Source organism: Nicotiana sylvestris, chromosome 11, assembly GCF_000393655.2.
Source record: "Nicotiana sylvestris chromosome 11, ASM39365v2, whole genome shotgun sequence".
Lineage (NCBI taxonomy): Eukaryota > Viridiplantae > Streptophyta > Magnoliopsida > Solanales > Solanaceae > Nicotiana > Nicotiana sylvestris.
Window position 1 is genome coordinate 128,763,001 of NC_091067.1, and position 13,063 is coordinate 128,776,063.

Below are 13,063 nucleotides of genomic sequence, written 5' to 3' on the forward strand. Positions count from 1 at the left end.
TCGTCTAACAATAATTTTTCGTTAATTTACGCTTTCAAGGTTAATACATGAGAGGATCCCAAATATTTCTATATTTTCAAAAGAAAATTCACTATAAAGTCTTAAAAATCTAAATAAAATTTATATATTTATATGTCGGTTTGGTTCGAATTTTTTTTTACCAAGTCAAACCAAACCTAGTCGGATTTTTTAATCGGTTTGGTTTGGTTTTTCGGTTTGGTGCGGTTTTCCGGTTCGGTTTGAACACTCCTAGACGTGTCTAGTCAGGGGCTAAAAACAAATTATATTTTATCTAGACTAATTGTCGAAAGTCGTAAAGAAGGCACTGGATAAGCAGCTAACATAAACTACTACCGTACAATGCATCCCGTGGGCGACCTTCAAACGTTATTGAGTCCCTTCTAAGCAGGCTCAGGATATGGGCAGCGCATATGACAGACGATCAGGGAATTTTCTTCTTAATAGAGTACCAGACTTCTCACACGGCTATATGACCAAAGATCAGGTCTCCGACCAAACTTCCCTTAGCTACTTTGAAACAACACATTTCACACTTAATTAAAAGGGCTTAACGATGCCATAGTCTGTACACGCCTGACTTATCCCTTATTCAGGATTGGTTATTTTCTCATACCGAAACGAACTTAGTTTCTCTAATTCCAACCGGAGCGATGTTGGGAACTTGCAAAGGCTAAAAGCCGGAGTAGTTGATCCAGTAGTTCTAAATATAGATAGAAGAATCCCGAATGAACAAGCATCCACAAATGTCAATTCATTCAAGTAGAGGGCGACTGAAAAGGAGGCTCGACCTACAGGGAGAGTGGTGGGCAGGGATTCTCTACAATGACCCTGTTGTAGACCAATTGAAAGGGATGTAGTGCAGTTTGGTAGTGCCTTTGTTTTGGGTAAATTGCAAAGCGAACCTAGTCAAGCAATGGAAGGAGAAAGAGAAATTAAACTAATCTCGAGATCCAGAAACCTATCTATACGCCTAGCCTTAAGCAAAAGAAATCTCGTTAGCCCTACCAAGATCATCGGATGGAAAAATGGATTGAGCTGGCTAATTACTTGATGATCCGGTGGAGAATGGGAACAGAGAGTCGCTCCCATAAACGAATGAATGGGACTCCTGGTCCTGATCGAACCAGAAATTCCGACAACCCGGGGAATCGGCAGAAAGAGATAGGTCGGATACTGGAATCTGCTGAGTTGGCGAAATAAAAAAAAGCTAACGCTAACTAAGTGTTTAGTTACCATGCGGAGACATCAGAGGAAGACCATTCATCTCTATCCGGGTACGATCATAGCTTCATTCATTCGTTGAACCTTGGGGATCACCATTAGCATTGAGGTCAATCACCACACTACCTCTATCATACATACGATATTACACGAAGCGAGAGTGCATGATCAACACACACCTAAAGCGCCTACGTTCTGCTTGCAGCCAATACAACCACAACCTAACTTGCACGAGATTCAACAACCGAAGCTACTGGTAGTCCCGAGGGGGCGACATCCTCCTACAATAGTTAACAGTACTGAGCAAGCGAGTCATCGGTCCGAGGAAAGAAAAGGACCGCCTTTGAAAAAAAAAAGGAACTCGCTAGGCCTTCAGAAGTCAAAAGGAAGCAGCTAGAGTGTGTAGATGGGCTTTGAATAAGAGTTGGGTGATTTATTTCCAATAATGCCAATGATGGATGATATTATGGATTAATTGCCTGTCGGGAGCGTGTTACTTTTCAAAGCTTACCTTATATTATTAAAGAAAGGGGAAAGGGCTTTTTTTTATAGAGAGAGAGTAAGGGGGTTTTCTGGGGCTTTGAAGCAGGGCCACTTATATTGCAAAACTTTCAGAGACGGGATGGAAAGTCTTTCGTGAGAAGAGATGGTAGGCTTGATACGGATACAGCTGCTTATCACCCACCTTAGAATCAAGCAGTTCAGTTCGACTATACCCGCCTTAATTCCCTCATTCAGGACAGATGGAAGCAGGTTATGGATCTGTTCAAGTTGGTCGATCAATCCCTCCTTTCTTTCCCCTGCCTCCGGACACCTTAGAATAGATTTGATTGGAAGGAGGGTGAGGAACGAACACAGTGGTTTGACTGCTGGGATCCCAATCGGCCTGCATCAGCGGAAAATGGAACTATCGAATCACGGGTGACTCGCTTTATCGGGATGGGAAGAATCGAATACATAGGGTAGGTAGGGCTGGGTGAGAAATGGTTCCCTCTTGCCAATAAACTTTCCCCGGCCTTCGATTAACCTTACTCATAAAGGGTCTTACGGTCGGGAGAACTACCTAACTAAAGAAAAATAGTGTTCTTTCTAAGAGTAGGCGTGGAGAGCTTTTTGCGGGGAAACTTGCAAGTACAGTTTGGGGGGAGGCGGGCGTCGACCCTACCTTATGAGTATTCGGACTATAACAGTTCCGATGAACAGTCACTCACTTTTGACAGTTATACGATTCCAGAAGATGATCCAGAATTGGGTCAATCACGTTTATTAGAAGTCGACAATAGAGTGGTTGTACCAGCAAAAAGTTATATACGTTTTATTGTAACATCTGCTGATGTACCTCATAGTTGGGCTGTACCTTCCTTAGGTGTCAAATGTGATGCTGTACCTGGTCGTTTAAATCAGACCTCTATTTCGGTACAACGAGAAGGAGTTTACTATGGTCAGTGCAGTGAGATTTGTGGAACTAATCATGCCTTTATGCCTATCGTCGTAGAAGCTGTTCCTAGGAAAGATTATGGGTCTCGGGTATCCAATCAATTAATCCCACAAACCGGGGAAGCTTAAGCGGAAATGAAAGAGGAGGGTGAGGGAAGCCACTAAATTGAGGGCTTCGCTCGCTCGCTCTAACGCTCGTTTAGTAGACAGCGAGTGGAGTGCATAAGCCCCTTTAGAGATAGGGGTGAGTACTACACGAGCTCGTAAGTAAAGTACGGAACGAGCCTTGTCTACGAAGCAGAGCGACCTCATCTTGCTTGCTTCTGGCGAAGCTTCTAGCTCTAAATAATTGGAATTCTGGTATGGCAGGAATACTGTCGACCATTACGAGCTTCTGTTCGCGCTTAGTCGATTTTCAAGGAAAGTTGCAAGAAGACTCTACAGACGCTGGAGTGAAGTGATCCCCACCTGGGAATCACGAACGGAGCCATTTTTTTTATGTTCCTACTCGTGCCTCGAATGGAAGGGGCTTGCAACGATGGAAGGCTTACGGGATAGGGGCATACTCATATAAATAATTTCCTAACTAAACCAATTGGGGTGATAGACCCGCCATCCATGAGATCGGAGTATCACTACCAGTAGGGGCCCGCTGGCAATTAGGATCTCAAGACGCAGCAACACCTATAATGCAAGGAATAACAGACTTACATCACGATGTCTTTTTCTTCGTTATTCTGATTTTGGTTTTCGTATCATGGATCTTGGGTCGCGCTTTATGGCATTTCCACTATAAAAAAAATCCAATCCCGCAAAGGATTGTTCATGGAACTACTATCGAGATTCTTCGGACCATATTTCCTAGTATCATCCCTATGTTCATTGCTATACCATCATTTGCTCTGTTATACTCAATGGACGAGGTAGTAGTAGATCCAGCCATTACTATAAAAGCTATTGGACATCAATGGTATCGGAGTGCGCCTCTTCACGAGGGTGATTAAAGTGCAACGAAATGCCTTAAAGTTGAATATGTAATATATTTTAGAAGGTTCCTTACTTCCTTAACTTCTAAGTGAATGCTTGAAAGAGACTTCCACTGAGATATCTACTATTCTTAATATAAAAAATATTACTCAGCTGAATAACTACCTGGTTTGTTTAAATACGTAACGTATTCAGATAAATGTCGATTCATTACCTAATCCAGTTGTTAATTGTATTTGTTTGGCCCCATAATTAGTTGTGGTTGATAAATTGATAAGCCAATACACGAATGGAGACAGAAGATAATGATGACGTCTAATTTCAGTTTATTGGCCTTTGAATTGAGTCTATTAGACGTAATTTTAAAGGATAATGCATATCCAAAATAGTTCAATGACTTCTTCCAATAATTCATCGTTATATTTCCACTTGAATCATTCAATTTTGGAATTCTAAGGTAGCAGGATGGAAGATTAGCTTAGACCTTTTCCTTGTTTCCCTTTTATATACTCAAAATCCGTTCACTTTTAGTGCGCACTATATTAAAATATTTTTTTTAAATTTTACTTATTTACTATACTAAATTAAGAGAAAAACAGTTTTTTCTTTGTTTTACCTTTATCATTAACTACTTATTCCCCAAATTATTTTCCAAGACTTTTTAAAATGCTATCATTATTATATGTAAAATTATAAAATATATACTTTATATTTTTTAAAAGAAATACACATTCAAAAGTGGACAATTAAAAGTGAACGGAGGGAGTATATAGAGATATGGATTGCGTTTTTGTACGTTGAGAATACGTTTCTCAATTTTCATGTTTTAAGCACAAAGGATTTGTTTATAATTTGATTGAACGATATATAAGGAAGCAGCTTTTCATCTTTAATGTTCTGCTTTTAAGGCTTTAGGTCATGCATTTATTCTTGATACCACTTTAATCAGGCTGAATTACTCTTTATTAATTGCCGAAAGTTGTTATATGGTGTGAAACTGTGAATTAATTCATGATGTTGCGTAGAACATTCTCGTTCTCGTGCGAAGGAGATAAAAGGAAGCAAAAAAGAAAGGGTGGAAAGGAGAAAAAAAAAAGATACGAACATTTTCTTTAGCATCACCACTAAGGGGTCGTTTGGTAGGGTGCATAAGAATAATGTTGAATAGGCTGTATTAGTAATGTTGGTATTAATTATACTTGCATTAGTTATGCTGGTATTAGTTATGCTGACATATTTCTTATCAATTGTTTAGTTTGATGTATTAAAGTATTGTACAATTTCTAAAAGAATTGTTTGTTTACAAAAATACCCTCAAAGCTAGTCCACACTCTAACTTTTTAAAAGAAACGTATGTTGAGAAATATTTTATATGAAAAAGTTTTAAAAAAATTATTTTATTTGTCTACCTATATTGTAAAATAAAATTAAATATTTATTTATAAAAAAGGAAATATGCTAAGTATTTATTTATTTACTAGGGATATAAATTTATTTCTCACTATTTGGATTATTTTGAACTTGCATTAATATACTACCTAGCATATTTTAATCAAGCATAAATTTTGAAGGATAATTTTGTCTTTAACTAAGCTAATGCATGCATTAAAATCTATTGCATTGCTAATACCATTGTTTTCTATGCATTAGTTATGCATAGGATAATACCAAATAGGATGTATAACTAATGCTTGCATAACTAATGCATATGTTCAAAATATCTACCAAACAATGTATTATTAATACACAAAGTTAATGCATGCATTAGCTTATCCAATGCATCCTACCAAACGACCCCTAAGTTTTTAATTTATTGGCACTCAAAAGTTTTAAGAATATTTATCTTTCCTAATGACTAATTTAATAGAGTGGTAACGCTCTAACTATAATAATACGAGATTTCTTAAGAGCCTGTTTGGAAAGCCACCTATGAATTGGATGTGTTTGTAATTGGATGTAATTACACAGTTTAGTATGTTTGTAATCTCAAGGGAAGGTGAGAATTGGTGGTAATTACACCGTGTAATTACAAGGTTAATTTTTAGTTTCTTTACCTTTTATTTTAATTTTAATTTTTTTCTTTATAACTTTTTATTTATATTTTTAATTTTTTTTTAAATTTTAAAATATATTTTCTTTGTACATTATTTATATTTTATTTCTCTATCTTTACTTCTTGTGATCCCATGAAATTGCTTATATTTTATTTATTTTATTATTCTATTTTTTGAAATTGCACCTCCTAATATTAGAAATAATGAGTCATTAACAAACTTGGATAATGAGTGATGCAATTAAAGTGGAATTTCGTTGTTGAATGTGGTTATAAACTTAATATATTTCCTAATCTTAAGTTGTAGTGGAACTTACTATTATCATGTTGGAATTTGACATAAGTTAAATATTTTTTTGTATTTTAAAATTGCATTATATTCATGGTTCCAATTTACTTGCTTTAGTAGCATTGGATCATATTGCATGTTGTTCATTTTAGTTAGAATTGATAGATTAATTTTGTCAAACATTTGAATAATGTTATGACATTATATTTATAAATATTAATTTAATTTATCAAATATGAATTCCATGTTATTTTATAAAACGTATGTTTTTAGTTCTTGTAAGTATCTAAATTAATTATTATTAATTTAATATATATATATATATATATATATATATATTATTTTTACAATATTAGTTATAAATATATGATTACTAATTAATGTATATTCACGAAAAATATACATCTTAAATACCAAATATAATATCATTTATACTTATAAAATTTTGTAGGCATATATTTATTGTATTAACTTTTAAGTTTTGATAATTACTCCATTTAAAATTTTATCTAACTGTGTAATTACACTAGTGCAACCAAACAGTAAACTTGTAATTACACTATGACAAACAAACAGGTCATCGTAATTACACAACTGTGTAATTACTAGGCCATGTAATTACTACCCTAGTAATTACACCAATTCCAATTACCTGGTGGCTTTCCAAATAGACCCTAAGGGAAAGTTTATTAGGATGGGAAACACTACCACCACCTTCCCAGTAAAATTTCACAAGTGGGGTATGGGAAGAGTAGTCTGTACATAGACCTTACTTCTACCCCGAGGGAGTAGAAAGGTAATTTTCCATAGACCCTCGACTCAAGAAGACGAAAAGAGACAATATATCAGTACCATCAACAAAAACTATAGAAATAATAACATCACAAGATTATTTGAAAGGTGACTGGCGGTAAAAATATTAGTCAATTTCTTTTTATCTATTCAAATTTTGCTAGACAAAATTATTTAATTTAGTAGAAAGTAGCTGCAGATACCCCTAATATTAATCGGGATACACACAAGTTTAGGTTGGACACAATAATTATAAAAAATTGATGTGAAAGGCATTAAAATGCGTAAACTATTTTTTTATATATATAATTTATATAAAAGGAATAAGAATAATTCTTCTTTATTCTCCTCTTAGGAAAGAAGGTTAACTTAAGTCCATTTGTAAAAAAAAGTATTTTCTCAACATAAAATTTTCAATTTTCTGTGAGATGGAGTAAATTTGACTTTCTGGTGGCGAACTTTTTGTTTTTAATTGATGAAGTTTAAAAGGTGAGTACAAAAGTATTTTAGAATGTTGTTATCCTAAACCAAAAGCAAAAAACTTCAGGTGCAGATTAGTTAAATATTAGGTGATAAAATAAGATAGAGATATTTCTGATAGCGATGTTAGAAACAAAATGATAATAAACTCATGTCTTGTCTAATATATTTATTTACTTATCTTGCGAGCATGAATAAAATAACCAATACGAAAAATGAAAAAAGGTACATATTATATTAGTGAGAGTTACTAGTGTCTCACTTGGTGCCAGGTACTCGCTTTGGGCACGACTAATTCAAATTTAGTCTGCATGATATCCGTTAAAGAGGAAGCACTTTTTACTATAAATTTTTTCGTCTACATACTCAAACTCAAGACATCTGATTAAGGATTGAAATTTCTTATCTATCCCACCACAATCTTTAGTAATGAATATATTCATAATTATATAGCTATAAAATGGACTTGTAGACAATAGAAAGACGCTCTTGGCGTATGATAGAATGCTACTACTATTGTGTGCCATCATCACCGAAAAATGTTGCGAGGTCGACCTCGGAGACCTGCGATAAGTGTGGAATCGAAGGAGCTACCATTGAAAGGACCAATAAGGCAGTTAGTAGAGGAATTAGATGAGGTAATTACAGTTATAGAAGAGGAAATTCCAATGGAACAATGACCAGCCCTAACTATAAAGGGGCTTAAGACCCCGCCGATAATTAGGGAAGCTCAAATTCAGTATAATCTGTGCAGAACAAGAGTGAAAATATCATAATTGAAGGACCTAAACAACCAGGAGGTGAAAAGGGAACGGGAACATCTGGTGCTCAGAGGAAACTGAAATTACCAGTTCAGCCAGCAGTAACAACAAATTGGAAGAACATTTTCGCTGAGAATAAGATGGCTACCAGAGGTATGGATTTACAATACATAGCACCTACTATTAAGAATGGAGTTAAAGTGGCTAAACTAGACAAAGAGGTGGTTGAATGAGCTACTGAGAGATGGAAAATGGCTGTAATAGTGTATGTAGTGGGCAAAACTCCTACTATAGCTGCGTTTGAAAGATTTTTCACATTCCAATGGAATTTTATTGCTAAACCCACAATATATCTGCATAATGATGGGTATTTTGTGGTAAAATTTGTTGTTATGGAAGATAAAGATGTTGTGCTCTATTCAGGACCTTACACGATGAATAGTAAACCAGATGTGGTTAAAATGTGGAATGCTGATTTTGACTTTACTAACGAAGTACTGAAGACCATCCCATTATGGATTCAGCTTCCAAAGCTGCCACTGAATTGCTGGGAGGATGACTCACTAAGCAGAATTGGAAGTACTTTGGGAGTTCTTATATATGTTGATGCTTGCACCACAAAGGTTGAACGTATATCATATGCCAGAATTTTGGTCAAGATAGATGTCACTAGGCCTCTTCCCATACAGATCATGGTGGAGGATCCAAATGGAAGGGAATTTGAACAGGAAATTTGGTATGATTGGATGCCTATGTACTGCAATAAGTACTTGCAACTAGATCATATGTGCCAGGAATCACAGAAAAAAGCTCTGCCAAAACAACAAAAGGGGAGAAACCAGAAGCCTCAACAATTCTGGAGGAAGATAGGACATGAGGAAGGGGGACTACAAAGTGATCAGGTCATACAAAAGGTTGCAGTTTCACACACCCAAGTACAGGGTATGAAGATGAAGGGTAATGAAAATATACAGCAACAAAGTCTCTCAAAAAGTCTAGAAATGACTATAGAAGAAGAAGGTTGGAAGACTGTCAAAAATAAATCTATTTCTAAAGGGGCAAAAAATATGCGAACACAGGGGTGAGCACATCAAATGGTTTCAACACTCTTGATCCCTCAAGCTCTCAGATGTCTGCACTAGTAAGCTCAGGTACTAGTAGTATGAATAGGTGGGAAGTGATGCAGGATACAGATGATCTTTTTATAACATAGTATCATAGAATGTTAGAGGATTGAATAAAGTCTATAAACAAAGAGAAATAAAGCAATATATTAGAGACAACAAAGTAGTTTTGATAGCAATAATTAAGCACAAGGTGAAACAACCTATGGCAGGAAAATTATCCAAAAAATATCTATGAATTAGAAGTGAACTGATAATTATGTGGCTAGTAATAGAGGGAGAATATGGATCTTGTGAGATCCTGGGGTACTGGATTTTACCATGCATAGTTGTTCTGAACAGTTAATCCCTGGGAAGATTCTCCTCCGCCAAATTCACAAAGAATTCTGGATGTCAGCAGTATATGGTCTGCACACCATTGATCATAGAAAGGCCATGTGGGTAGAGGTTACACAGTTGCATAATAAGTTAGAGGGACCTTGGATTGCTATGGGATACTATAATGTCACACAAAGCTTTGAAGATAGATATAATGGTAACCCTGTTATGGAGGCAGAAACTAGAGACTTCTCTGAATTTTTGCTAAACACAGGAATGACAGAACTCAAAGCAGTTGGCAGAGAATTCACGTGGACAAATAATCATGTATATAGCAGAATAGACAGAGCTTTAGTAAATGCTAGATGGATGATTGATATGACACAGTTAGAGGTGGTACTGCATGACCCTCTCTTCTTTGATCATACTCCTATATGTTTATACTTTGAATAAGACCAACAACATGTCCAAAACCTTTCAAGTTTTTCAATATCCTAGCAGATCATAAGGAGTTTCAAAGACTAGCCAAGGAAACTTGGGAAGTAAATATGCAGATCCCTGTTATGCAAAGTATTTGGAAGAAGTTAAAAATGCTGAAACAAGGCTAGAAGCAGTTAAATGTTGAAAAGTATAGTAAAATTCCTGAAATGATCCAAGCTACCCGAGAGAAGCTACAACAAGTGAATGTAAGTGAGAACTCCTAATCACTCAGAGTAATTGAAGAGCATTGAAAAATGTCTGAAAGAGAAGCTGGAAAAATGGGTTATGGTAGAGGAAAACATTCTCAAGCAGAAGTCAAGAATTCAATGGTTAAAGCTAGGTGATTTAAATTCTGCTTTCTTCCATGCAAGTATCAAGAATAGAAATGCTCAAAAGAAGATCACTAGATTGCTCACTCAGATATGGACATATACCCAAAATCAGGAGGAGGTGCAACAGGAAATCATTCAATTTTATAAGCAGCTTCTGGGATCAACAATAGAGGAAATTCCAGCTATTGAACCTGATGTAATGAAGAGAGGAAATGTGATGACAAGAAACCAACAATTGAAGCTAATTGCTCATGTGTCTAAAGAACAAGTCTATTAGGCTTTACAAAGTATAAAAGATTCCAAAGCCCAGGGTGTGATGGTTATAATGCAGTGTTTTTTAAGAAGACATGGGAAATTATAGGGGATGAACTAATTGAGGACGTCCAAGAGTTTTTGAGAACATCTGAGATATATAAGCCAATTAATTTCACCACAATGACTTTGATACCAAAGGTGTAAATTCCTTCCAAAATAGCTGAGTTCAGACCAATATCCCGTTGCACCACCATATATAAGATTATATCCAAAATTATCACTAGCTGACTATAAGAGGTAATAGATTATCTAGTAGATGATAGTCAGACAGCATTTGTTCCTAGCAGGGTAATATCAGACAATACCATACTTAGTCATGAACTAGTTAAAGGGTACAACGGGAAGTCTATCTCACCTAGATGATGTATGAAGATTGATATGAGGAAGGCATATGATTCTGTGGAGTGGTGCTTTCTAGAATAGATTCTAATGCAACTGAATTTTCCATAGATATTCATTCAATGGGTCATGAAGTGTGTCATAACAGTATCCTATTCCATTCTCATAAATGGTAATCCTATTAATCCATTCCCAGCAAAGAAAGGGTTCAAACAGGGAGACCTATATCCCCTTTCCTATTTGTACTAGCCATGGAATATTTCACAAGAGTTCTAAATGGAGTGAAGGATAATAAGGATAAGGAGTTCAGATTTCACCCTAAATGTGCAAAGTTGAACATAGTACAACTTGGGTTTGCAGATAACCTTCTACTATTTTGTCGAGGTGATATGGCTTCAGTGAAAGTTTTGTATACTTGTTTTAAGCTGTTCTCAAGAGTTTCAGGCCTGGAGGCAAATGTGGATAAAAGCAGTGTGTATTTTGGTAGAGTTAACCAACAACTACAACTTGAAATACTTGACCAACTAGGATTCCTTAAAGGGGAGACTACAGCTAATCAAGAGTGTCCTCTTTTGAATACAGACATTTTGGTCCCAAATTTTTACTCTACCAAAGAAGCTGATTCAAATTATCGAAAGTGTCTGTAAAAGATTTTTATGGACAGAAGGAGTGGATGTTTCGAAAAGGGCACTAATTGCGTGGGAAAAACTCTGCATTTCAAAAGTTTATGGGGGACTAAATATAATGGATATTCAAGCTTGGAATAAGGTTGCTATATGCAAACTGCTTTGGAATGTATGTACCAAAAAGGATAAGCTATGGATGAAGTGGATACATTGTTGCTATGGGAGAAGAACCACGTTGTGGAAGAATCAACCTAAGCAAGCATCCTGTATTGTACAGAAGATCTTAAAAGCAACAAAATACCTAGAAGAAGTGGGCTTACAAGAGAGGGAATTTGGACAAATAAGGAACTTCTCTATCCAAAAAATGTACAGGGAGATTCGAGGAGAGTACCCTAAATGCTCTTGGAGAAGACTGATATGTAACAACTATGGGGCTCCTAGATGGGTGTTTATATTGTATCTCAACTTATAAGGGAGATTGCAAATAATGGATAGAACAGACAAATGGAGTCAGATTGAAGATTTGACATATCCACTACGTGCAAGAGAGCCGGAAACAGTTGATCATTTGTTCTTTAAATGTGCAATGACACCACAAATGTGGGAGAGATTATTGGAATGACAGGGAATCACAAGGAGGACTCAAGGATGGTCTGAAGAAGTTCAATGAACAGAGGTTCATGTAAATGGTCATTCAGCAATGGCAAATATGTATAGACTGTGCATGTTCGCGTGCATTTATCATATATGGATGGAAAGAAATTTGAGGATATTCCAAGGTAAATCCAGAAGGAGAACATTATACGTCTGATAGCACATGAAGTCTATAGTCGAGGAAATCTGAATAAGAAGTTAACTGGGAAACTGACAGCTATGAAGCGGTACCCTAGAGATTGAGGATAGCCTAATTTGTATTCATTCTAGAACTCAATGGTAGAGTAGGTATGTTATTTTATAATAAACAAAATTGGCTTTGAGGCGTGAAAACCGACTGTCCTTAAAGAGTTATCGCCTGTATACTAATTTAGGGAAAATACAAAACGATTCTCTTCAGGATACAACAAAGCCTGCGATAACACTTGTGATTTTTTATATCATTTCGTTGGAATTCTTATGTATTTATAGGCAACCAACAGACCCTTTCAGAAAAAATGTCTTGTTTCACAAACAGACACGACTATTTATTCGAATTTTGAATCTAAAATTCAAATAAATTTGATTTTTCTGTTAAAAAATAATTAACTTTAGGATCTCGTGCTTGTTGAGTCAATCTCGTGTTTGTTGAGTCAATCTCGTGCATGTTGAATCAATCTCGTGTCTGTTGAGTCAATCTCGTGCATGTTGAGTCAATCTCGTGCCTGTTGAGTCAATCTCGTGCCTGTTATGCGCTATTCATAATGATCAGTTCCGAGGCTAACAGGCATGGTACGAGAAAGAAACGTCCCACTTCCAACTTGCCAATAACAAACTATCTTACAATCCCCCACT

The 13,063-nt window shown here is 35.9% G+C and overlaps 2 protein-coding genes across 2 annotated transcripts; both read left to right on the plus strand.

The window, feature by feature from the left end:
- Positions 1 to 8,292: 8,292 nt before the first annotated feature.
- Positions 8,293 to 9,126, plus strand: LOC138881641 (uncharacterized). The gene has a single exon (XM_070161884.1). The coding sequence runs from the start codon at positions 8,293 to 8,295 to the stop codon at positions 9,124 to 9,126; it is 834 nt and encodes a 277-aa protein (XP_070017985.1).
- A 360-nt stretch (positions 9,127 to 9,486) lies between these two features.
- Positions 9,487 to 9,936, plus strand: LOC138881642 (uncharacterized). The gene has a single exon (XM_070161885.1). The coding sequence runs from the start codon at positions 9,487 to 9,489 to the stop codon at positions 9,934 to 9,936; it is 450 nt and encodes a 149-aa protein (XP_070017986.1).
- The last annotated feature ends 3,127 nt before the right edge of the window (positions 9,937 to 13,063 follow it).

Excerpts from the sequence above, each read along its gene's own strand:
- LOC138881641 (XM_070161884.1), top strand. The coding sequence starts at position 8,293 with ATGGCTGTAATAGTGTATGTAGTGGGCAAAACTCCTACTATAGCTGCG.
- LOC138881642 (XM_070161885.1), top strand. The coding sequence starts at position 9,487 with ATGCATAGTTGTTCTGAACAGTTAATCCCTGGGAAGATTCTCCTCCGC.